At 32.9% G+C, this 27860-nt stretch overlaps 4 protein-coding genes across 4 annotated transcripts; 3 read left to right on the forward strand and 1 right to left on the reverse strand.

The window, feature by feature from the left end:
* Positions 1-222: 222 nt before the first annotated feature.
* On the forward strand, positions 223-5410 carry LOC114376725. The gene is made up of 5 exons (XM_028334968.1): positions 223-459; positions 1739-2155; positions 3364-3410; positions 3513-4485; positions 4928-5410. Exons 2-4 carry the CDS (start codon positions 1831-1833, stop codon positions 4461-4463), a joined length of 1323 nt encoding a protein of 440 aa, XP_028190769.1. The 5' UTR covers positions 223-459; positions 1739-1830; the 3' UTR covers positions 4464-4485; positions 4928-5410.
* Positions 5411-9184: 3774 nt separating this feature from the next.
* On the forward strand, positions 9185-10573 carry LOC114375765 (late embryogenesis abundant protein-like). The gene is made up of 2 exons (XM_028333618.1): positions 9185-9443; positions 10194-10573. Exons 1-2 carry the CDS (start codon positions 9246-9248, stop codon positions 10413-10415), a joined length of 420 nt encoding a protein of 139 aa, XP_028189419.1. The 5' UTR covers positions 9185-9245; the 3' UTR covers positions 10416-10573.
* A 3261-nt stretch (positions 10574-13834) lies between these two features.
* On the forward strand, positions 13835-16961 carry LOC114375189 (probable receptor-like protein kinase At4g39110). The gene has a single exon (XM_028332956.1). The coding sequence runs from the start codon at positions 14012-14014 to the stop codon at positions 16619-16621; it is 2610 nt and encodes an 869-aa protein (XP_028188757.1). The 5' UTR covers positions 13835-14011; the 3' UTR covers positions 16622-16961.
* A 4050-nt stretch (positions 16962-21011) lies between these two features.
* Positions 21012-27024, reverse strand: LOC114376782 (SUMO-activating enzyme subunit 2-like). Its single transcript, XM_028335050.1, has 11 exons — positions 26866-27024; positions 26654-26743; positions 25460-25543; positions 25161-25379; positions 24296-24397; positions 23564-24019; positions 23211-23440; positions 22281-22374; positions 22010-22189; positions 21844-21941; positions 21012-21623 (listed from the first exon to the last, which is right to left on the reverse strand). The coding sequence occupies exons 1-11, from the start codon at positions 26899-26901 to the stop codon at positions 21296-21298; spliced, it is 1917 nt and encodes a 638-aa protein (XP_028190851.1). The 5' UTR covers positions 26902-27024; the 3' UTR covers positions 21012-21295.
* Positions 27025-27860: the final 836 nt, after the last annotated feature.

Consider the following 27860-nt stretch of genomic DNA (forward strand, 5'->3'; position numbering starts at 1 on the left):
AATTTTTTTAAAAATCAGAAATTGAGAAATAAAAGTGACTTATATATATAAAAATAAAAAATTGTTTATACAGAAAAATTAAAATAACTTTCTATATAAAGAAAAGAAAAGAACCGAAAAGTAGTTCAATCTAACGTGGCATTATAATAATGAAATAAAACTCTGCGAAAGTAAACCACGTAATCACCTAACGCCGTCACATGCACCAGCAACCATAAGAAAAGCCGAAGTCAGTGACGCAGCCCTTCTAACGCCGTCAAAATTGACGGCGCCGCTCCCCTTCCTCTTCTTCTCTTCCTTTCTCTTCACTCTCCATAGTCCTTCCCCTTTCTCTCTCTCTGCAAAATACTCTCTCTCTCTCTACAAAACTCTCTCTTTCTCTCTCTAGAAATTCCATTTTAAAGAGATGCTCATGCTCCTCTCTTTACCTTGCTCCCGTTAAAGCTACGCTTCCAACTCGTAATCGCTCTCTCTTATTCTCTCTCTCTCTCTTCGAAACATTCATTATATATTTGGCATTAACTTTTTTTTATTTATTTTTCTGTCAATTTTATTATTATTTATTTTAATTAATACATTATTTGTTGTTAGTGTTATTGCAATTTGGTGTTTTTTTGAGTTCTGACTCAAAATTTCGGTTTACACACACACACACACACTTTTATAGTATTAATTTGTTAATATTTATTTTAATTAATGTCATATTTGTTGTTAGTGTTAAGGAAATTTGGTGTTTTTTGATTTATGACTGTGAATTCTTGTTTTTATATTTGTTGTGAGTGTTATGGGAATTTGGTTTATTTTGAGTTTTGACTGTGAATTACTATTCTGTATATATAATTTAATTAATGCGATAATTGTTGTAACTGTTATGGGAAATTGATGTTTTTTGAGTTTTGACTGTGAATTCCGTTTTTTCTGTACTGATTTCGGATCGTTCTGACTTTTTGAGTGTGTGAGAGTGAGTGTGGAGTTGTTTTTTTTCTTCTATATTTGGGGCGTTTGCGGAACTCTTTTTATTTTTATTTTTTTAATTGTTTCTGTTTGGTTCATTCTGTTTTGTGTTCTTAGGAGAGTTTTCTTTTTCTGGTGATTTGAGGTTGTAACACCAATAAGTAAGGTGAGAGTGGAATGTTTGTATTTTATGATGTGTGTTGATGAAGTGTGGTGTTACACAGACGCTGTTGTGTTATGTCTGTGCTCAATGAACTCTTTTGTATGGTGTTAATTCCACTGCCAATGCTCTATTTTGATTTTGATTGCTTTTATAGTTGTTTTATAAGTTAGAGTCGGTTTGGCTTAAGATTTGGATGAAGGTTTTGGGATGTGTTTCTTTTTACAGATTTTGATGATAAGGTTTTCTGGGTGTTTTTGCCTTTTGCTGGAGTTTTTGCCAGATTTTTCGCTGGAGTTTTTGCCGTTATACACGGAAGAATAACATATTTCAGAAAAAAGGAAGTTATGAGGATTTTGGATCATTAGATGAACTATATTAACTAGTATCTCTGCAATTATTTTCCTCAACTTTTTTATCCATATCTTTTGTTACTGAGCTCTTTTTTATTTTATCTTGACTTTTTCTGTCCAGTTTTTAATTTTCAGTGGAATTATGCTTAACTTAAAGCAAGAATACTGTTTGAGTGATGATTGTGATTTCCTTTTTTCCTGATTATTCGTTTGACTGTCACCTGATGGATCATTGCAATTGATTATATAGTTTTTTTCTTCATTCTTATAGGGATAGAGCTGTGTTAACTGGTCCTGGTTGGTGAGGGTGCTATTGGTGTTGTTCTGTTGATGTAAGCAGCTGAATATTGTTTCTATATCAGAATGGGTGCTGTTTGTTGTGTTGCTGCCAAAGATAAAACTATACAAAGTGCATCACCCAGTGAAATCTTGCATCGGAATATTCGACATTCTCCAACATGGAACTTCCGCTGGGATCATCGAGGGCGTGTAGCTGGTGAAGATACTGCTGTAACTTGGTTTTCTAACAGTATTAGCGGGAATGATGGATTTGAGAACAAAAATGAATCCTCGTATGTATCGGAGGATGGAAGCCCATTGCAGAATTATCAAATTCAAAGGAATAATAGATTGCAAAAATCCCCAATCTCTGAAGGAACTGCTAGAAACGTGATAAATTCATCTTCTGGTAATATTCATCAAATCAACTCTGATTTTTTTAATCATAATTCATGCACCTACTTGAGTTGGAGTTTTTAGAATTGAAGTTTTTATTAGTCATTTCTTTCTCTCACCATTTAATATTTGATGAGGTAAATGGGAACCCTATTAAATAGAATGTACCATACAATCACACAGATTCCAAGTCTATGTGAAAGATAAAAAATAGTGTCATTGCTGTACATTAAAGTTGGAAACATGGTGATGTATTCTCTCTTATGTTTCTTTCTCATAAACTATCATAGACACAAGAAAATATAAAAAATTAGCAGTGAATATGGTTAAAATGTTAATTCAATAAACAGAACAGGTTTAGCTTTTTATACCATACCATCACACAAGCAAATGTAGAGGAATTAGATTAATCATTTTTAACACGATGGGACAATAAAATAAAAGAAAAATGAACAGTTAGGAGTAGGAAACTTCACAGCATAAATCAATGTTGATTATACTACTGTTACTATGTACAAAACAAAGCAAAAAAGAATGGAAAATGAAGATGGCGAGTTGAAAAGTGTCATTCAATTTATCTAGAAATGGAAGACTTTTTTTTTGGGTCAGACATGGGGTGTTGGCGTGTGACAGTTTCCCAGTTAGTAGACAGGCTTAATTTCATGTGGGATGGTCTTTCTTAGACAGGCTTAATTTCATGTGGAATGGTCTTTCTTGTTGCCAAAAGGATGTGTTGCATACTTGATATGACTGAGAAGCATAGACTTTCTCTCTTCATTCAAATAGATTTATTTTGACTGACTGTTGATGTTTTGAATTTGATAACCTAATATATTTGTTTGTGTTAATTGTGCACAAATGGATTTTAATAAATTTCTATCTAGTTCATCACAGTCTGGTACATGTTTAACTAAATGAACAGAAAATTTTGTAAGCCGTGATCCTGTAAAATTCCCTTGTAAACACAGCCTTAGATTAGTCTCTGTACTTGAGAAACTATTGTGTACTAGGGCCTTTTTGAAATAAAAATAAAAGCTTGTGGACTTGTGTGTCTACATGAGGCTAGGCTATAAATATGTAGTGTTAAGATGTCTTTATTTGTCTTGCTCCTGCTCTAAAAAATATGTTGTGTATCCTGTTTTAGTTAATCCATTGGTAGATTAATTATTTGCTCAATTGGATGATTTATAGATCTGACATGTTTGTTTATGTTTATATCAGATCAAACTATTTCAAGGAATATCTCCTCAAATGTGAGCATAGAACAGGTGAGATTGTAATAATAAAGGAATATGCTGTTATTTATGTTTTTGTTTGTAGTTCATATCTGATGTCTTGGACACACTTCCTACTTGTGAATCTCTCTGTAGGTGAAGGAGTTGGCAGAATCATCAACCGTATCATGCCCATATCCCGCAAAACTTCCACATTCATTACCTTCTACTTCTTTGTCAGTATCTCCTCTGCCATCCCAAAGTCACCCACTTCCATCCAGCTCAACACCATCAAGGTGGCCCTGCCATTCCACAGGACAGCAACTATCGCGGCAAGTTTCTGATAGCCGAATATTGGGATTTAAGACTTCTAGCAACTTTTATTCATCTGAAGAGAGGCCAGTGTTTCCTTCATGGAGCAAAGAATCTGGTACGCACTCCCATGGTGGGTCTTTGGATAATTGGTCTAGGCCTGGCTTTTCTGAGCTGACAAGCACTTCCCTGAAAGAAAGATGGTCATTTGACAGTGAGTCGTTTGGTTTTAATTGTGAAAGGCTGGTTAGATCCAGTAGTCAGTTTTCAAACTGTTCAGTTGATTTGCAAACTTGTGGTGTTTGCTCAAAACTTTTAACTGAGAAGTCTTCCTGGGGCACCCAAAAGATAATTGCAAGTAATGACCTTTCTGTAGTTTCTGTCCTTATCTGTGGACATGTTTATCATGCTGAATGCTTGGAGAGTTTGACATCTGAAGTCAACAAGTATGATCCACCTTGCCCAGTTTGCACTTTTGGTGAGAAATATACACTTAAGTTGTCTGAAAAAGCTCTGAAAGCTGAAATGGATTTGAAGGCTAAAAATAAGAAATCAAAGAACCGAATTGTGGACCGTGATATTGATGATGATTCCATTGTCTATGAACATTTTAGAGAAAAAGGGCGTCATGGTAAAGGTCCTAGAATCGATTCTAGTTCCAGTGGGAGAAGATCTAATGGGAAACCTTTTCTGAGGAGACACTTCTCATTTGGCTCAAGGAGTTCCAAATCCATGCTGGATAATCAGCCAACCCGGAAGAAGGGCTTCTTTTGGGCAAAATCTAGCAAGGAATAAGCTGCTTTGGGGTTGTTGAGAGGTAAGTTCCATTTTCTTCATTGTTTCGCTCTCTCCAGTAATCCAGTTTATCAATAGCATTTTTCTTCATTGGTTTCTAATTCTAATTGATTTATTTTTGAAACTCAGACTTTCTCCTATTAATTTGTCCCATGTGGGAAAAGTAGGAGTATGTGATGCAAGAATGGTTTGGCTCCAATTTATATCTAAGAGCTTTACCCTTTCACCCTTTGTATTCGATGTGTGATTTGCATAGGATGAGGGACTTTACCTCTTTCTTTTTAGTTATTTCATGTGGGACTAGCATAAGTTAGAGAAAGATTTCAATAGTGTATTTAGTTTCATACTTTTTGTATATGTTTTCAAAACAGGGCAATAGAATTTAACTCCAAATTTCAAATGTTTGAAAAATTAAGCAGTTATTTTGGACTTAATTTTCGTTTATTTTTCCTTCTTTAAAACAGGTTCCGTTGTTGAATTTCTCTGTAACCTCGCATAAAATGACTGAGGAAAGGGCAAGATGTCATTCTTCAAGCTTTGATTTATGATCTGTATAAACTAATACGTGATTTCTAAAGGTTTAGAAGCTGGAATTACTCTGTAAAGAAGAAAATGAAAAGATACAGAAGATAAATATAGGAAGACAAAGATAGTGTTTATAGACCAAGGGTTTTGTTATTTTGTACAGATTGATTAGTTTATTGCATATGGATATAATTCATTCATATATCCAAAAGATGTTCTGTTGGCCCTTGTTCTACTGATATGTAATGCAGTATAAGTGCCATAAGCCCTTGGGAGTTTCTGGTGTTGGGCAATGGTCTTCAGATTGCAAGGCAATACCAATTAGTTTGGTTGACACAAATTTGTTGTTAAGTAATGATATATTAACACCCTGTCACTTAAAACATTTTACTAATGTCTATCGTGTCTATCATTTCGTTCTACTTGATTCTTCTTATTATATCATATTACTTATACTTATTATACTTGTAACTTTGTCTCTCTCTCTCTCTATATATATATCTTTGGAACTTGGAAGTAGGGGTGTACATGGGACTTGTTGGGATGGATTAATTTATGCCTCTATCTAGTTTGAAATTTTGATAAGGTGAATTCTGTGAACTCGATTCCGATCTGATCAAGATTCGATAACATCACATCATTTGTTTATATTTGTTTCTTCTCACCACGTCACATTACCTATCATCCTTAATTTTTTCTTTTTATCTCTATGTTTGTTATCCACCCATCATTTTTCTTAGTTGTTTTTAGTGAAAAAGCAGCCTCACAAGAACCTTACGTTAAATCAATGCTTTTGCCTTTCTGGTCGTGTTGGTAGCAAGATTAAATTATAATAAGCTATTACAAACATGGGTTGCACGCACCCTGTTTTATGTTGCTTGTTGACTGCACGTTGAATCACATCACCAAAAGTCTTCGAAGTCGAAAAATACACGTACATTGATATTACTCGTGACTATAAAGACTTGCGTGCACGTTTCAGTTAGTATTTTGTTTCTAATCTCCATTAATTTCTACTAATATGCCCTCACGAATCATGACTTGACATCACTTAAAGATAGCATTTATTAATAAATCCTTCCTACTAATTATTGGGCAACAAAAAAGGCATATGTTGATTCACACGGAGATTTAACGGATTGTTTGGTTGTGAAAAAGGATGAGAAGAGAATAAAAGAGGAGAAAAAAAGAGAAATATATAAGAAATAGAATGAAAATGATGTTGATTTAGTTGAAGAGAAACAGAGTAAACATGAAAAAAATAATATTTAAATTAAAGTGATTTGATAAATAAGAAAATAAGAGAAGAGAAATTAATATTAAATTAAAAATATTATTATTAATAATATTATAATATATTTTTATTATTAATGTTATTTATTGTTATTATTAATGATAAAATATTATTATTATTTTTAATACTAATATTTATTATTATAATTATTTATCATTACTATAATAGTATTATATCATAAAACGTGAGAAAGAGACGATGTGACAAACTCCAATAACAAAACAGAAACAAGATGTCAATTTATGCTCAAATCCTTCCCCAATCTTCTCAAATTAGTGTGGATAATTTTTGCCATGGGACCTATCAGATCTTTAAAAAATTTCATCCTCTCGTGTGCGACCAAATCGTGCACGCTTCTCAAAATCATCGCCAATCCTCGTCCCTTCTCTCCTCTTCATCGGTACCAAACCAACCCTAAATTATCATAATTCGTTTTTCAAATAGATGTTTGAGATGAGATACACTCATTAAGAAAAATATTAATTGATATGGTTTTAGACAAAAATAGCCATTAACAAATATTAATTGATAAAAGTTTGTGTAGTCTTAATTTACAAAAATAAAAAACCATTTAATTTAATATAAATATGAATGCTTACTAATATATTAATAATTTGACGTAAGATATTTATTTTGATCCAATAAAAGTTTGCGTAGTCTTAAATTACAAAGTTTTTACAATGACAATGACAAGAGTTGAACTTTAATTTTCATGTGCAAATTATTCAAACTTCCATTATTAGCTAACTTTAGTGAGTTAGACTTGGTCAACATAATATATGTGTGAAATGATAATGTATCCATTTATAATTTACATTATTTATGTATATTACCTCTAAAAGAAATTTTAGTTAGGCAATGCCTATTATTATGAAATTTCATTCGATATTAAACAGGGGAGAGCATTGTTGGTAGGCCAATAAAGCATTCACCTCATTAAAAGTAAACATCTCAACCACAACATAATAACCCCATCAACTATAAAATCACCTCAGCAAAGTCTAATAATCTCAGCAAAGTATAATACCTCAGAAAAACATATACATCTCAATAAGAAATAATGTTCTCAACAAAATTTAAAGCATCAAACTCAACAATAAAGACATTCTCTCATAATAGATAAATTTATTATATTTATTTAAACATTTATAGAATCCATAAGTATCTACATTTCCTCTTTTCATAGTATTACTTCAAACCAAAGAATAATCCTCCTTTAAATGTGAAATCATGATACCCTCATGAAAATAACCTTACTCATAATCACCAAGCAATACAAATATCAAAAGAAAACAAGGAGGGAAGACAACTAAACAAACATAAGGTTTTAGCATAATCTGGCTTAGACAGACTGATGCCTCGCTTAGCCACAAATTGTTGCTGGGTACAAACCCAAAACATATGAATGTGTTGCTTAGCCAAAGGTGCTGGTGGCTTAGCTAGCTGGTTCGAAACATCTCTAGATGTATGCTCTCTTAACCAACACGGTCGGTAGTTGGCTTAGTGAGCTGGTGCAATTTTGCACTTTGAAAATTTTGCAAATTCGAGTTCCCAAAGCCATTAATGGCTACCTTAACATCCAAACTCACAATAAATACATCAATAATAATCTCTTACACTTTCTAATTGATTAATTTACTCAATAAACCCCACAATCAAGCTCAATATTGAAAATCCCTAAATTTACACAAGTGACAAAATATTATATTAATATTTTAGCCTAAAGAATAATTAATTAATAGCTAAAACTATAAATTTGATCTCTCTATTTGTCTTAGAATTGTAAATTTAGTCTCCTATAATTTAATTCACGAATTTAATCTCTCATTTTTTTGCAATCTAAGGGTGTGTTTGGTTTGATTATTTTCTGTTTTCATTTTTTTTACTAGAAATAGAAAATGGTGATGAAAATATATTTAGTTGGATTTTTGTTTTCATTTTCAGTGAAAATATTTTCTCAAACGAACCAAAAGTTGAAAACAATAAAATTTTATTTTCAGTTGAAATCGAAACTTCATTTTGGGTAAAATGAAAACGCGGTGACAAAGAATGTAATTTTAAACAAATCTAAAAATTTATTTTCTATTGAAAATACATTTTCAGTGTTTTTATTTCTTAAAAGTAGAAAACAAGAAGTCAAACCAAACATGTTTTCAGAATTCTAATCTTTTGAAAATGAAAAAGTTTTAAGAAAATGAAAACAAGAAATGAAAATGCAATCCAAACACACTCTAATTATTTCAGTTCCCCAATTCCAAAATTGAACGTTGACTGTTAGTTAATTATCAACGTTGATCGTTATGTGTTGTGCTTTTATTAAACGTTGATCATTACGTATTACACGTTTATTGGATGTTAATTTCGTACACTTAATTAACATCAACCTCCAATAAAATTGTCACACGTGGTGATCAACGTCCAATAAAAATATAATATGTGAGGGTCAAGGTGAGCAATTAAAAGTTAATGTCGAATTTCGGGATTGTGGATTGAAATATCAAGATTGTAAAAAATTAGAAAACTAAATTCATGAATTAAATTATAAGGGATCAAAATCAAATTGTAAGATAAATAAAAGAACCAAATTTACAATTTTATCTTAATTAATATGTTATGAAATCGGTTTATGTAAAACAGACACGTGTTTATAATGCAGACCAATTTGAAAAATAACTTTTGAAATATAGTTGTTTTTAATTCAGCAAAAACGTCATAAATCACCTCATAATTTGCCGAACGAGGTGACACTTGGCTTCAATTCCCTCACACGATTACAAGTGTCAGTAAGTCTCTCTATGTATTACTCTTAAGGCTTAAGGCACGTGTGTAGCTGCATGCAAATCTCCGGCCACCGCCAAGGGAAGACTTAGCTATATTTCTTAAGAGAGTTAAACTGGTCCAACATGCTATATATAATAAGGTTATGCAATATTAATTATTTAGGTACCTAATAAAGTTTGAAGATGGCACAAGTTGAACTGCGAGATGAGCATGGGAACCCAGTTGAACTCACAGATGCATATGGGAATCCGGTTTGGTTAACGGACGAGAAAGGCAAACCGGTGCACCTCACCGGTGTGGCAACCACTGCACACAAATGTTTGCAAGAGAATGACACACCACAAGAGCTTCCTCACTCCAAGAGCTCAAGCTCTAGCTCTGTACGTATCCTCAATTTTTTTTTTTACTAATTGATAATATACAAGATTTTTATGTTTAATCGTATGATTATATATAGTTAATTCTAGACTAAATGGTCAATTTAGTTTTTAAATTTGTATCCTATTTTATATTAGTTCTTAAAATAAAAAAAAGCAAACTCAAAAGTCTAAGAATTTTGTTAAGTTTCGTTTAAGTTGCAGCAATTCACTTTTTTTTTTCTTTTAAGTAATAATAATATCATAATTTTAGAGACTAAAATAAAATAAAAATTCAAAGACTTAAATGAAATTCTAACGAAATTTAGACACTTATTTAAATTTCTTGTTATTAGGAGCTAAAATAATAATGCAAGATACAAATTTAAATTTGTCATTATATTATATACATATATAATCCGGATTCAGAGTGATGTTTCTTCATTTTCTTATATCAACTAGAATAACTATATACATATGCGGTATACAATTTCACCAACAATAATGTTAAAAACATGCATTAAAAAAACTTACAATAATCTATTAACTATTATTAATTCTTCCAATTAATTATGTCTCAGATGTTAAGAATTCTGAAAGTATGCTAAGTTTGTATGAGATTTTATCATTAAAGAATGCACATGATTGCTTACTATGTTCTTGTCTAACATAAACGCCACAATTACACTATATATACACACAAATACAATTAAACAGTTGCATAAATGATGATATATCTTACTCGATTTTGCTTCAATTGATGTGCAAATACAGTCTGAGGATGAAGAGCATGGAGGGAGGAGCAAGAAGGGACTGAAGGATAAAATAGAAGAGAAGTTGCCAGGAGGAGAAGAAGGAGAGGGAAAGGAGCATGCACACACCACAACAGTTACTTCTGCTACTACCACAGATAGTGGTGCTAATCACCACCCAACCACAACCACTGACCATGAGAAGAAGAGTATAATAGACAAGATTAAAGAAAAATTCCAATAAGTATAAGTCAGTGAATTATTCATGAATTTAAGCTTTGTTTATTTTGTATGTTTATCTATGTCATGGCATAGATGGTTTTTGAGAGTTTCAAAGCATATATCAATAAGAGAAACGTTATTATGCTCACAAAATTTTCCAGAAATATCTTTTGCAATAAAGAGACAGAGTAGAGAGAAATGTGAAATACATAACATCAATGATGTATTAGAAAGATGTGCTTGATTTTTGTGTATTATAAATATAAAGAAATTTATGCTAACAAATAATTAAAAAATTACTCTTATTATAATTTTTAAGATACTTAATTATTATAAATTTAATAAATTGGTCACATATATAGATTTTTTTTGATTGAGTGATTTTAAAAATTCTTTAAGATTATCAATGCAAATATTATTTTATTTAGAAAGATGGATAAAGAAAAAAAAAATCTTACGAGAAAGAGAGAATTGTTGGAATAGTATTATCTTGTAATTGTGATCAATACTAACTTTTGTTATGTTAGTGCATGCATTACTATGTCATTAAAATATATATACGAAATGTACCATTTATATATATATATATATATATATATATATATATATATAAAAATCATTTTATATTTTCTATATTTGTTGTAGGTTTACGAATTTTACTATCTATTTTTTTTCAAAACTTTTACCATCCAATTTTTATTCCAAGTTTTTTATTTTAATTTTATCATCCATATTTTCTTATTTTATTTTGTAAATAGTATAATTCAAGTTTCAAGTGTTTTACCATCAAGTTAATGTTGGTGACAAAAATAGCATTATTTTGTTTTTTCTTTAAATTTTTTTTATACTTCAGCGCTAGTGCTGGTAAAATTAAAAATATGAATGATAAAATTTAGAAAAAAAAAAGTTTTGGATGGCAAAATTTATAAAATAATTGATAGAAAAAGTTTTGTTTTCTCTATATTACTACACACTCTTAATGCTCTACGGTAGAGAATAGATGGAGACAGGTAACTATATTAGTTTCTTTTTATTTCTCTCTTTTCTCTACGTTTATATTTTTCTTTGGTAACTTATGGAATACATGGCTTTTTTCTATGCTTCTTATAGAATAAATGGTAACTTATAAAATACATATGTAACTAATAATTAAGTCACCAATTAAATAAAAGGATATGATAACCTTAAGAATTTGATATCGATCATCGGTGGCGATGCTTGGGCAAAAAATTGAGGGAACCAAATTAAGATCTAAATAAAAAATATTAGTAAGGAAAATAAAAATTCTTAAAATAACTCATCATGCGATCATTTTCTACCATGTTTTTTTATGTAATTTCCATGATATTAACTGGTCAAATTGAAAAAAGAAGTTAAAAAGAAGCTTATAGAAATATTGTACTAGAGAAAAAGAGTTTAATAATCATGGAATATGAATTTAAAGTGTAAAACACGATTTTTTTTTTAAGTTGTTTTGATTATCCAAAAAATGTTAGTCATAATATCAAACCAGAGAAGAAAAATATATTAAATTGCATTATAAGAAGAATAAATATTAATCATTAATTTTATCATATGAATAATCAAGATTAAAACACAACTTCTTTAAACGGATACATAGTATTAAATCTTGACAATCAAATGTAATTGTATGATTAACGTTTAATTTTTTTTTATTTTCATATAAATTTAATTGTCTCTTTCATTATGGTGGATGAAATAATTTAGGATGGATGCAAAAAAAGTCAGGACATTTAAAAAAAGATAAGGTGGAATAATTTTAAAAATGTTGGAACTATTATTGTATTATTTCTCACCTATTTACATTAATATCTTCTTATTTTATTTCTCTTCAATTAAACATCTTGATAAGGTGGAAGGGTTGGAGGTTCGTGTTTGGCTTTTTTCTATTTACTTGGATATGTTTCTTGAATTTGACTTTGCTTTGTTGTATGTTCTTACTTTAGATGATAGTGGTTTTTCTCGGAGGATATGAGAAAGGTTGTATTTTTCTTTCTTTTTTTTTTTTCGATTTGAGAAAGGGAAGGTGATTTATGATTTCCAGAACTAAAAAAGGAAGGGCAATCGAGATGGTGTTGCCACCATTCACCATTAGTCGTTATCGTTATCACAGTGATTGTGTTGTCGTCATTGACTTAATTAGAAGAAATAGTTATTTTTGATGGTTTTGTTGCCAAAGTTGACTTCCTTTGATGATATCATCATGGTGGTTGTGATGGTATCAACATAAGTAGGTTCCTGATGGTAGATGGAGGAGATGGGGACATAGTGACATAGTGACACAGTAGAAAAGAAATAAACAAAAAAAGGGAAAATCTTAATCTTTGAATTTAAAATAATATAACTAATGAGTTGCACAAAACTTTTGTCTCGTGCAAAATTTATTTGTCTTTTTGACGGTAGAATTGATCCCAAAACCTATTTATTCTAGTTGACTTTGTTATTCTACGTCCAGTAATTTTACTCGAAAAACTCTTTTCGTGGTCCAGGACACAATTCATCTCCATACATGCTTGACATGTTCTCAACGTGCAGTCACATAATAAGATATATAGGATCATGGAATATAAATTTACAGCCCAGCAAGTCAATCTTCGCCAAACAAAAAATAATTAATAGATAAAATTGTCAATGAACTCATAGGCACTTATCCTAGAACATGTCATAATAAATAAATAAATAATTATTGGGAAAATAAGAATTATAAATATGAACTATACATTATATAATCTCTGTAAAAAAAAGTTATATAATCATTTTAAAAAGTCATGTATATTTATTTTTTAAATCTTAATTATTTATATATCATCTAATATATAGTTTAAATTTATAATTTTCATTTTTCAAAGACTTAAATATTTTTTTCATATTTGTAAAATATTTCATTTTAATTTTACTATCTAAACTATTTTATTTATTTATTTTATTATCTGATATTTTTTATGTTTGATTATAGTTTTCGACATTAGTTGGCATTAATAAAAATTATTAAGTAATGACATAAGAGTGTCATATTATTAGTTAAGTGATATTATTATAGCTAATGAAATATACATTATTACTTAACAAATTCTTTTCTATTGATGATGGTGTTTGTTATACATAATCATATATAAAATATCAAATAATATAGATCGAGACGTTTTAATTTAACTAACCCCACATAGTAAAAACAGGCCTTTTGTTATGGTTAGTCATTCTGTTGACGATGATGTATCAAATGGCAACAGAGAAGTTTAATTAGTTATCTTTGTGAATGTATACCTATAGCATTGAGGATCAGAACATGCTCCAAAATTTAGTGCAACAATCTTTGACTAGTTCAGACCAACCGTTTGGTTTTATTCTCCTTTGGCAAATGCTAAATAAAGACAAAACAACATGCAACGTACGAGAGATTGTCCAAAGCCACATTCTCTGGCTAATTATAGGGAACTCAAAGTGTGATCCCTTCAAAGATTGAAGGTGTTAGAGAGAGAGAGAGAGAAATTCCTTATAGGGATCCAAGGACATCCCATTTCAGGCTCTTCTTGTTACTACTTGTCTACCATTCTAAAATAAATTGAAAAGTCCTCCTCATCCTCACCCCCAGGAGGTATGGGGAAGATAGAAAAAAACAAAAACACCTTATTGACACCACCTTTTCTATCATCCTTCAAGTCATCATCTTTGATGATGCCCATCCTCCTGGTCATTCTCTTGGCCTTGTTTTCTCCTTCATTAGGCCTTCCTTTAGCATCTTTCCAACCAAAAGACAATTTCCTCATTGATTGTGGTGCTGAAAACACAGCCACTCTCCCTGATGGAAGACATTTCAAATCAGACCCTCAATCCAGATCCTTCTTGCAAGCCAATGATGAGTACAAAGTCTCAGCAAATGATGTGAATTTGCCTTCACCTGTTTACTCAAATGCAAGGATCTTCATTCAGGAAGCCAAGTACTCCTTCCATTTGGTTCAACCAGGTTTCCATTGGATCCGGCTTCACTTCTACCCCATCAAGAACAACATCTTTGATCTTCAGAAGGCAACTTTTTCTGTCTACACAGACACCTATGTGCTCCTCCACAGCTTCAATGTGAACAACACTGACAAGCCAATCATGAAGGAGTACCTAATCAATGCAACTGAGCCACAATTGACCATGTCCTTCATTCCCTTGAAGAATTCAGCTGCATTCATCAATGCCATAGAGGTTGTCTCAGCTCCTGATAACCTGATATTCGACACCGGAGCCGGCCTTTTCCCCGTTGGCGAGATCGGAGGCCTGACCACTTATGGCTTCCAGCCTGTTTACAGGGTGAACAATGGAGGGCCTCTGATCACCTCATCAAATGACACCCTTGGAAGGACTTGGGAATCTGATGAGCATTTCCTCACAAACAAGAACTTGGCCAAGAGTGCCTCGGTGGCAACCTCTGCTGTTAAGTTCCCTCAAGACAATCCTTCCATCTCTCCCATGATTGCACCACAAACTGTGTATGCCTCTGCCACTGAGATGGGTGATGCTGGTGTCAATCAGCCAAATTTCAATGTGTCATGGAAATTTGATGTGGACACCTCTTTTGGCTACCTTGTTAGGCTGCACTTCTGTGACATTGTTAGCAAAGGCCTCAATGAGCTCTACTTCAATGTTTATGTTAATGGGAAAGTGGCAATCAATAACTTGGATTTATCAGCCATCACTGGTGCCTTGTCAACACCATACTACAAAGACATTGTGGTGAATGCAACATTGATGTCTGAGGGGCTAACGGTTCAGGTTGGTCCAGCAAATGCTGATGGTGGAAATGCCAATGCAATTATGAATGGCATAGAGGTCTTGAAGATGAGCAACTCTGTCAACAGTTTGGATGGGGAATTTGGTGTTGATGGAAGAAGTGTTAGTGGTTCTAACCGCGGCACGGTGGCAGCGGTTGGATTTGCCATGATGTTTGGAGCATTTGTGGGTCTTGGTGCCATGGTGATCAAGTGGCACAAGAGGCCTCAAGACTGGCAAAAGAGGAATAGTTTCTCTTCATGGTTGCTTCCTCTGCACGCCGGTGACACCAGCTTCATGAGCAAGAACTCAATGGGAAAGAGCAACTTCTTCTCCTCGTCGATGGGATTAGGCCGGTACTTCTCCTTCGCGGAACTTCAGGAAGCAACCAAGAACTTTGACTCCAAGAACATAATTGGTGTTGGTGGATTTGGGAATGTGTATTTGGGTGTGATTGATGAGGGGACTCAAGTGGCAGTGAAGAGAGGAAACCCTCAATCAGAACAAGGCATCACAGAGTTCCAAACAGAAATCCAAATGCTTTCAAAGCTAAGGCACAGGCACTTGGTGTCCTTGATTGGATACTGTGATGAGAATGATGAGATGATCTTGGTTTATGAGTACATGCCTAATGGTCACTTCAGAGACCATCTTTATGGAAAGAACTTGCCTGCTCTCTCATGGAAGCAAAGGCTAGATATCTGCATTGGATCGGCCCGCGGACTTCACTACCTTCACACCGGAACAGCTCAAGGCATAATTCACCGTGATGTCAAGACCACTAACATTTTGCTTGATGAGAATTTCACGGCCAAGGTTTCTGATTTTGGTCTTTCAAAGGACGCGCCAATGGGGCAGGGTCATGTTAGCACTGCTGTCAAGGGTAGCTTTGGTTATCTTGACCCTGAGTACTTCAGGAGGCAGCAACTGACTGAAAAGTCTGATGTGTACTCATTTGGGGTGGTTCTGCTTGAGGCACTGTGTGCAAGACCAGCCATCAACCCTCAGTTGCCCCGTGAACAAGTTAACTTGGCCGATTGGGCGATGCAATGGAAGAGGAAGGGCCTTCTTGACAAGATCATTGACCCTCTCTTAGTTGGTTGCATCAATCCTGAATCCATGAAGAAGTTTGCTGAGGCTGCTGAGAAGTGTTTGGCTGATCATGGTGTGGATAGGCCTTCAATGGGGGATGTTTTGTGGAACTTGGAGTATGCTTTGCAGCTTCAAGAGGCCTTCACACAAGGAAAGCCTGAGGATGAGTCCAAGTCAGCATCAGCAGCTGTTCCTACTTCACCAACACCTCCTACTCCTTCCGATGATCGCCCGGCAGCTCCGGCTGTGCCTGCACGTCCGGAAGCAGCGAATAATGCTTCATCAGAAGTGAATTCTATTGATGACCATTCTGGAACTGCAATGTTTGCTCAGTTTAGCAATCTCAATGGTAGGTGAAGGCCTAATTTGGTTTCATGAATGGAAGGAATCATCACCTGGACAGCTACAAACAAATTTGATCATGTCTAGGGAGATCTTATAGTAACTTTCTCAAGGCTTGGACCAAAATGTTTCATGTGTAATGATGTGATGCTGTATGCTGACTGCTGTTTCTCTTCTAGGTACTCTTGTCTTTCTGTATTGTGTGTGGGGGTACTATTTTGCATGATAGCAAAAAAAAAAAAGGTGTCAAATTTGTCATGTGATTAAGTTGTTGGTTGTAAGTATGCATGCATTCAGCAGTACCATCAATCATTTATGGTTTTATATTTATGAATTGTTGTATATTGTTATGTAATTTTTAGGGTGAGGGTAATTGTAGAAGCAAGTTCAAAGAAACTGGCTACCGACAGGTAGTGAATTTCACTTGTAATCGACCACTATATTAGCAAGAGTTTTCTTGTCCTTTCACAAAAAAAATGCCTCTTGTTTTCCTCTTTTGGATATCTGAGATTTTTAATGTCCAAGTGCCTCTAGCAAGAGAATGAAAAAAAATCATCACTAGGGATGTATATGATCCAGATTGACATTTAGAAACTAAAATTAACATTTTTATTTTTAGTCGTGCTTTGTTCGTGTGAAATGCAAGATTGTTGAATTAACCAATCGTTCTTCTACAATTTTCATATCTTAAAAGTGAAAACTGAAAATGCAGGTTTTTTTTTCTTTCTTAAAGCATCCCTTATAAACATCAAACCAGTGGTGAAAGCCTGAAACTCTTCTTGAATAAATAAATCCTTTATAAACAAGTACTGATGATAAAACAGTGCCATCCCTTGAACTTTTTTCTATAAAAAAATAAAACAAGTAAATGAATAGCCCAAAGACAACACAACTGAATCTGGCAATAAAAGTAGAACTATATCATTTCCCCTACCTTGTAATGATTCAACAAGATATCTTGTCATAAGACATTATTCCGATGTTGAATTCAATCAGGCTTGGCTTGCAACGAATTGTATGACCAATGTTGTAGTATTTTGTGTAGTTATACTATTTGACAAATGATAAATGCAAGTCCTCGTTTTAAACTAATTCTGAATCTCTGATAGTTAATCCGCTATATATTTTGACTCAAAAGAGGAGGGTCATAAGACAAACTATTGTTGTGTAAATTTATTGTCATTGTCAAAATTATGATGTCATGAAGCATAATCTCTAAGAAGAAATGACTCTTTTTTTTAATCTAGTCTCACATCTAAATGAGCAGAACCAACAATTGTTTCATCAACCCCCATCCGAAGTACATCCATTTCTCTGTTAGAAAACCGGTTAGTGAAGGACCATCCAAATCATTATCCATAAAGTTATGCTTAAATTACTATATTGGTTCACATGCTTTTTTGAAAAATCAAATAGGTCACTAGTTTAAATTTTATAATAATTGATTTTTTTTTTTGTACAATGACAGTAACCAGGATCATACCTAAATATTCACGCATTTATCCGTATTCCTTCACCACTAGGTGTTTTGAGTTATAATTGAATCTTAATCAAAACACTTTTTTTCGGATCTTAGACCACCTATAGTTAGTGTCTTAGGGATCCAATTAATTTTTAAAAAATAATATTTAGAAGAGTCCATCACAAATTTTAACCTGCTTGATATCTATTTGAATATTACCTAAAAAGTATGCACGTTAAAGGAGATGGAGAGGTTGTTATCTAATTACTAAAATGAGGATTGAAAATTCTCAATAAAAAATGAGGGTTGAAAAGATAATGAGCACAGGTTTACAAAATTTCCCTCCTATAAATGGTACATATTGAATGATTGAGAGGAAGTGTAAATAAGGATGTCAAGGACCACTCTATATATACCAGAAACAGAAACGGTAAGTGCAGATTCCTAGGTTCAAAGTCCATAATTATAGGACCCAAAATCATGTCATTCTTTGCTTGGCTGCTCCCTCTCATAGAGTCACACTCACTTAACAAGAAATGAACAAAGTATATCCAACATGAGTTCAAATTTCCACATTAGAGCATTCAATTAAAATCATAATTAAAATTTAATTCATTTTTGCTTCTTTTCTCCTTTTCATTGTGGCTGTGGTGCTTCGATCCTTCAAAAGTGTTTTAAGTAGAAATGGACTAGCTATATCCAACATGGGTTCATTTTGGGACCAATTCAACTTTCCATATAAAAAGCATTCAATTAATATAATTAGGGAAAATAGTCACTTTTATCTCTCACTATGTAATTCGCTGACAAATGCGTCTCTGAAAGATGAAAATATAAAATTTAGTACCTAAAAATGTAAAAAATGTGACAAATATATTCTGCTGTTAACTTCCGTCTGTCACCGTTAATAAAATAACTTACGTGGTATGGAGAGACAACTTTGTCACTTTCAGCATAGGAGTATATTTGTTATAATATTTTTTTTTTACTTTTCGTCTTCTCACCTCGCTCACAATTTCATTCCTGAAAAAATGAAAATGCAAAATTTAGTTCATGAAAATATGAAAAGTGCAACAAATATATCCAGACGTTAATAATAGATTGTGATTATTATTATTATTATTATTATTATTATTATTATTATTATTATTATTATTATTATTATGTATTTGTAATTTTCTGATCCTATTCGTTTAGTACTTATGCAATATATTTTTTAAATTGCCTTTTAATATATATATTTTTATTTTTTTGATTTTCTTGCCAAAACTTAATCTTTGTTGTTAAAAAGAACTTTATCTTATATCTTATAATTTTATCAAATTTCTACTAAATTTCTCACTTTTAATCTTTAAAATTATTCCATATCCCAATTTCAACTTAAGTACTCTTATATTTAGATAGAAAATAATATGTCAGATAGTTTTGAATAAAAAACACAATCAACTGCGAGACCAAATTTATTTATTTATTTATTTTAAAAAAAGAACTTAAGAACTTAATCACTTTTTTTTTAAAAAAAAAGTCTCACAAAATTTAAACTAGATAAAGCTAATGTGAAATTATAAGTCTTTTTTCTTAATTAATAAAATGTATATATATACCTCAAATATGAAAGAATCCCTTGAATAAACCTTATGTGTTTCTACTTGAGACAACACTTATTATACATAATATGAATGAAATGAAAACAATTACTAAAAACTAAAGAACCCAAATAAATTTAAATAAAAAATACAATAATGCTCAAACTAATATAGAGGTTAACTTTAAAAAAATAAAAAAATAAAAACTAATACAGAGATTTATTATTTGCCTTTGGAACGTAGAATAGTATCTCTCGCTGATTTAGGGGCTGCAACGACTTTGCATTCCATTTGACATACTACGAAAATAAAAGGTTTTTATTTTTTTAAATAGTAACTCAATTTTTTTATCTCATAAAATTAAAGAAATTTATTTTATTTTAGAAAATAAGTAGTTATATTGGTTAATTAAAAGACTAATTAACAATTTGATAAACGATTAAATAGATAGAAGTTCAAATCTTAAGGTGTATTTTACTATTTTTTTAATCCATTTTTTCTTAACTTCTCTCCTATACAATTCGTTCGGATATATTCGTCGCACTTTTTATATTTTCAGGGATTAAATTTTATATTTTCATCTTTTAGGGACACATTTGTCAGTGGAGTGGGAAGACGAAAAATCAAAAAAATATTATGACAAATATACCCCTATGCTGACAATCCACGTTCACAATCATTTCAGTGACACATTTGTCTCTTCGTACCATGTAAGTTATTTTATTAATGATGACGAATGAAAGTTAACGGCCGGATATATTTGTCACACTTATTATCCTTTCAAGGACTAAATTTTGTATTTTCATCTTTCAAGAACATATTTCTCAGCGAATTACACATTAAATGACAAAACTAACTATTTACCCGTATAATTATTTAAAAAAAATGCTTCTTTTCTCCTTTTTATTGTGGATGTGGCACATTAATCCTTCGAGTCTTTTGTCTTTCTCACCAATATCCAGGCATTCATTCCTCTGGTGAATTAAGATCAAGAAAATATTCTATGATAAGGTAGCTACTCATCCTTTCTATATCAATGACGAATAGCACCCACTTCGCACATCAAATATTATTTTGGTTACTTTGAAAGGGGAAAATATTTTAGCAAAGCGTTTACACCTTCATGCTGTTTCAAACTTTCAATACATTTGGAGTCATTGATCGGTATAGACACTTTCACGTCTATGTCATTGCTACCTTAGTTCACCATTTACCTCTGATTTCCTTACTATCAGACAGATTTTATTGAATCTCTCACACATTGCAATCATCAAGCCACTAAGGATTGCCATGTCTCAGAAACAAAAGCTATCTTTTAAGAATTCATGACAATCACCTGATGAAAGATAAATCAACATTCCAAAGGTGAGAAAGTTAATTTGTAAAACTTCTGTTCACTAATGTCAAGTGTGAGAAAGTTAATTTGTGAGGTCAGTGATCCTCTCTTGTCAGGAGTCAGCGAGAATTATACATGTTGCAGCTACTGAGAAAGCACAAGGAAGAAAAACAATATCTATGTCAAGCAAAAGATTAATAGCAACATTCCTAACAACTATTATGGCCAAAAGAATCACCACCCCCCCCCCCCCCCCTATAAATACAAAATTAGTATGCAAGAATTCATCCTGATTTTTAGTGACACTACGACAATCTTCTCTTTTTAACGCTGTCTGAATCCCCATCAAGCATGACAAGATCATCTTCGTCTTCAATTACTTCCAATTGCTTCTGATTCTTTGATTCAGCTGCACTATTTGAAATATCGGATTCATCGGGAAGTTTCCGTTTCTTCAAGGTTGAAACTATAGTTATCTCATCATCCTTTTCAGATTCAACAGCTGTTATTAATGCATCAGAGGTGCTTGCACCATTTCCAACAGATTTGTCTTTGTTTTCTGCTGCTGACACTGGTTGAGTCCATCCTGAGAGAACCATCCCATCAGGTTCTTTCTCTTCATCAAACTCCTCTCTGAAAATCAGCAATGAAACAAAGTACTTTTTGAACAAAAAAAGAAAAGAAACAAGAGGATTCATGGGAATGGGAACAAAAAACTATCTTAATGCAACATTTGAGAGGGAAGATAAAAGGAAAAAAAGAAACACTAAAAACTTAAGTTCCTCTAGCATAGTAGTATTTTTTATCCAAGGAATATTTTTCACAGAATACAAAAATAGAGTTGAGTAAAAACCTGTGCTTGATGTTAATATTGCAAACGAATTCCTGCTGCATATCCTCTACCGTAAGCATTGTGCCACCAGTTACTGGGGAAGGAAGCTCAGCCAGAGCCTGAAAATGCCAGGAAACAGGCTATAAATAAAATGCTACGTTCTTTAAACCAAAGACAACAAACATACCTTTTCAAGGTTGGCCTCATAAATAGCAACCATGTCATCCTCAACATCACCAGCTTCATAAAGCAGGTTTGAAGCACACATAATAAGAGGAAGGTTCATCCCAAGCTTTGCCTTGACAATTTTTTCGACCAAGTCTTTCAACTTTGAACGATTGGTGTTTATTTCAAGCGATAAAGGTGTCTGTTTTGCACATATATGAACATATTGAGTGTGAGCATGTTTGTAACAACGACTTTAGGCAATATATGCAACAAGGGGAGATTTGGCAGACCTCAGAACAAACATAACAAGATTTGTTAGGTTCAAATGGCTCCACCGGCATAAGCAGCATGTTTCTTGCTGGATGCTCCAGACAATATGTCATTCTATGAGATGTCCAGAAAAGAATATAAAAACATTAAAATAAAAGTAAATTTAATGCTGACTTAAACTACAGTGTAGTACATAAGTAAAGATTCCTTAAAGAAGAAATGAGCACCAAGGAAAGAACAGGAAGGATAAGACAACCTCCCAACAGAATCTACAATAAATAAAAGGTATAAGATAAAAAAAAAGGTCAAAACAAAAGAGCTCTGCAAAATAGGGACAAAATTTCCCTTAAAGATCCATGCATTTTGCTCCAGCAAAAAATCTGACAAAGAAAGCACTGCCTGTTCTCTCTAAGTCATGATTAAGGGCTTGTTTGTTTGAGCTTTTTTCAAAGAAAGTGCTTTCTTAAAAGCTATGCTGTAGGAAAATTATAGTAATTATGTATTTTTTGAAAAAATGCAAAAATCTTTTAAAAACAACAAAGCTGTTGCACTTTTCTCATAAGCTAAAAAAATAGATTCTGGAAAAAAAATCTTAAAATTATCAAAATCAACTTTCTTTTAAGCTTAAATAAATAAGTCCCAAGTAACCTACAATTATAATTTTACTTGGTTGTAATTTACTATACTGCTTTAGACTTGACAAGAATGATAGTTATCAAGCATTTAAAAAAAAAAAAAGTGAACAGGGTGTAAGCTCTGATTTAGTACCAGAACCATGATAATACTATGAATTATGTTTTTCCCTGCCAAAAAATGTCAGTGCCAAGTAGGTAGCATTTCCCCCAAGGCATCTTGGTTAAAATTTAAACAATGCTTCTTAACAAACCACTTCCCCATCACTAAAACCAATCCAAAATAAAGAACACACAGGAGGAGAAATCACATCATACCTATAATTTTTAATGTCATTGTTCAGCACTTTGATTGCTTCAATGACAATCAACCCAGCAATCACAGCATTTGTAGTCGCCACGGCATGCACAATATTCCCAGCAATACCTTTAGCTTCAAAAAGGTTTTGGAGAGGGATGCCAAATGAAGCAGCCCTTATGTTTGCAGCTGCAGTAACAAATTCTACAGCCAACTGATCATCTTTATCAAAGCTTAGATTGCCAATCTCCTGCTCAAAGATGTATTTAAAAAGTAAAAGAAAAAATCACAAAAAAGAAGATTCATAGTTTAGTATCCAGATAAAGATATAAACTTAATATTACAACATGATCACTACATCAAAGTAAAGGACCTTTTCCCTTTTTGTAAAAAATAGTCTAAATGCTTCAAGAAATATTCTCGAATTTTCTTTGAGACTCCAAATATCCTGTGGGTTCTTCATGCCCAAAGATGCCATGGCAGAAACTGGTAATTCATCAGATTCATATTTTTTCTCCAAATTTCCATTTTGTTGAGCCGGTTCATCAGACAAGACATCCTTGCTGTATATAGGCTTTGGCCTGTTACGATTTTTCCATGTCTCTTCATTAGACAAAGCTAATTCAATGTTATACCCAAATACATGATCAAAAATTTTCCTTCCATATTGATCAATGTCTTCATCTTTCCTACGTTCAAATACATCCTCTACATTTTTGGATGAGCTGGCAGCATCACTTGATCGAACATTTAAATCATTGTCCTGATTCTTGTCCCCAAATAACTTAGCAAAAAGTAGGTCCTTCGCCCACACAATACAGTGAACAAACTGCCATAAAATAAAGAGATGAAAGCTTAGAACTCATTAAATAGAATATTGAAGCAAATATCAAAATTCACACATCAAAATGATAATCATTTGATAATGTGAAAGGAAAATAGCTTGAGTCTATCAGTTTTATCCATTTGCCTAAAATATAACTAATATAACAGCCTTCAATATTATGTTAAAAGGTATCTACCTAGTAGCATCCATCAAGATACAACAATGCATCATAAAATATTCCATTCAATGAAATCCAAATAATCATGAACCTACAAATACCTTTGATGGGGTACTTGTGATTGTACAGACGGGATATGTCTTGGGGGCTGGTTTAGGTTGACACTCATAGCACTCTGTTTTTCCCTTGACATGCACAGTTACCTGTTTTCCATTAAAACTAAATCACAAATATGATTGAAAAAATGCAACTTAATATATAGAAATAATTAACCATGAAATCACATATTAAGTTGAAATCATGTGGAACAACAACAACAACAAAGACTTATCCTACTAGGTGAGGTCGGCTGAAATCATGTGGAACCGGCAAATATACTGAAAGATACAAATAGTAATAAACAATGTCACATGCATGTTTTCTGCCACAAAAATCGGTAAGCAGAAAGGGTTACAACAAAAAAACAGCAAATATGAAATCTCAGACCTTAAATATCACACACCATTATAAATCTGTTTTTTTTTTTAAGAATTAGAATTTTAAATCAATTTATTTTCAGAGTACATGGCCAAAACTGAAAATCAGGATGAAGGGGTATTCACTTAAATTTTAGTGGATAATCACTGGAGAAAAATTATTAATTTTAGCTGATAACTAAATTTTGAAGCTTAGAAACATGCCACAAAAAAAAAAAAAAACATGTTGCTTTCCCAATCAGAAGATTACTTACTAGGCATAGGACGTTTAAAATCAGGTGCTAGTCAGCACTGACAATAACCAATATTCATAGCTAGATATATACAAACAACCAGATAATCAATATTTAATTTTTTAAAAAACAAGAAGATACACTTACGTATATAAAAATAAAAATAATTATCAAACAGAAAAAGCACCATTCAGATTCTACTGGATACTTCCATTTAAAATGGATATCAATTACTAAAATAAATACAATTAAATTACCTGTCCGAGGAACCCAGTAGTTCCACTTTCAACCAAAGGAACATTAGCTGCCAAGCACAAGCGATTCACATGCCGGCGTGCATCTAGATTGTCTAGTCCATTTAGAACAACATTAAATTGCTTAAAGAAGTCCACATTGAATTCAGGATCTTTGACATTTGCATGGTATGGTGTAATGTTTATGTGGGGCCTAAATTTTAATACAGCATCCCTAGCAACCTGGTTGAAGACTTCATCAGATTGATGGAAAACTGAAACCTATACCAGTAACAACAATAACCACAACAGTTAAAACTTACTTTAGCCTTGGATTGTCCAACATGGAATTGTCGAAATAAAAATTGCCTGTTCAGGTTACTGACTTCTATGGTGTCCATGTCAATCTGCACATTGGAAATAAATGAAGTATATTAATGCGTGAAAGCACATCAGTTCAAAAGATAGTTTATAAAATGGCTAGAGAACATGCACACACGGAAGAAGAATTCATAGTGGGTTGACTGATTGCTGGCAGTATGACTACCAACTCACAATCTACACAATAAGTCACAGTCTACACAAAATCACCATTAACCTAGGAGTGTTATCAATTTCTGATAGCAGAAAATGGTGGAAAGTCAATAATCCACCATATCATATAGGGGACAGTGCTCCGCTAGATATATAGATATAGATACAAATACAATTATAAATATGAGACATGGATCCTTGTTCAAAACCTGTATGGCACAACGACACGACACTCTTACAATTCCACTTAGTAGAAACTAGCAAGATACTTGTTCTGGGTACAATACCGCCCAAGCATTCAGCAGATCTGCCATTTTAATAATCTATCACCCTCAGCAATGAGTAGCAATCATCAACATCAACACCACAAACCCCAATTAATTAAAATTCAATTCTCGAAGATCTTATTAGTCATAACTATAGTACTAAAACTCAAGATCCCAAATAAATACCAATTCCCTACTTCCATCATCACAAACATCGATTAGCATAAAAGCAATTGAAGCCAACTGAATGTAAGCACCAACACTCCACCTAGAGTGTACATAACAAAGCATAAAAACTGCTCAAACCTCACCACAAAAACCACCACCCCTGGCCCCAAAGACTCGAAATTCTTCCCCTATAACAAAAACATTGAAATTTCAAACCAAAACAAAAGGGCAACGAATCAAACTACCAAAAATTCAACCCTCGCTAAACCAAAACAAAAAACAAATCAAATTCCAACGCCATATTTCACCATTCCAAGACCCCAAAACAGTTACCACAGCCCAAACAACACTCACTCCCCACTCTCACAAACACCTCCTATGTGACCAAACACACGCACAGCTCAAAGCTTTATCAAAACCCTCAAAAACCCCAACAACACCAAAACCCTAACAAGAAAAACCCAAAAACTCAAATCCAAAAAAAAAAAGAAACGAAAAACCCTTGGAGAAAAAAAACTTGGAAAGATCCAAATAGAGAAGAGAACTAACGATGTGAATGTCAGGGAAACCGGAGAGGGCGAGGGTCTTGAGAAGCTCGCAGCCAATTCCGCCAGCGCCAACCATAAGCACCTTGGCATCCTGAAAAATTCCAAAACGACATAAGTGGAGACAAAACGACAACAACACGGAAGCCGGAAAACGACAGAGAGAAAAAGGGTTGCGTTGCGTTGTGTGTGTGCGTGTGCGTTGGTTGGTTTTACCTTAATAGCGGAGGAAGAGGGAGGAGAAGAGGCCATTGGGACTTGGGAGTGAGAGTGTGAAGAAGAAGACGCGTAGAAGAAGAATCGTTGAAAAATCAAATGAGAGAGAGAGAGAAGAAGAAGAAGAAATGAAGAAATTGAAAAGAACACGATGGTGGTTTTTATTTGTGTTTTAAAAATAAAATGGAAAAAGGGGAAAGTTGTGTGTGTGCGGGGAATCGAACCGTTGACGTGGAAGTGGCAGAATCTAAAAGGGGGCGTCAGGGAAAAAGCGCCAAACCCCAAAATTAAGTCACTTTCTGCAAAACTAAATCTTATTTATCTCTACACTCAAACGCCGACACTACTATTGTCAACTGTTTGGCTCGCTTACCCAAAGGAGAATGCTAGTTTCTCTTATCTCTCAAACATAACCAATAAAATATTTTCATAAACAAACCTTAATTATTAATATCTTATTTAATAAATTTTTTTTTGTTTAATAAGGTCAAAATAATTTATAATCAAATTTCAATGAAAGATAATTTTAAAAGAATATTCAATTTTTAACTGAGACTCACTTTTAATGAAAATAATTAATTATTTGATAAGTAAGAAATATGTCTTTTTTTCTTATAAACGAGAGACCCCAGGGAGTACACTTATTAAATGATGCTTATGGTCGAGTTTGGTTTAATATAATCAGTTGGTTCTTACGTGTCGGCAATATGCTAAAAATTATGAGGTAAATTAAGCAAAATATTTGTATTGTGCGCTCAAATATGTAGCAAACTGAAATCGACATACTTGATTTGGCAGGGTGTCCCTATGCTATATGTTCCACTTGAGGCATGCAATGATTTCTTCTAGGGAAAGTGTTTTCCCTTGCGAACAATCTTCTTAATGGTGCCATTATATTTGTGGACGAGGTAATTAACAAAATAAGCAATGCTGATAAGGAGACACTATGTGCCTCTTATTGTTTGAGTTATTTCTTTTGTTGGATACAGATTGAT

This window comes from Glycine soja, chromosome 11 (genome assembly GCF_004193775.1).
Source record: "Glycine soja cultivar W05 chromosome 11, ASM419377v2, whole genome shotgun sequence".
NCBI lineage: Eukaryota > Viridiplantae > Streptophyta > Magnoliopsida > Fabales > Fabaceae > Glycine > Glycine soja.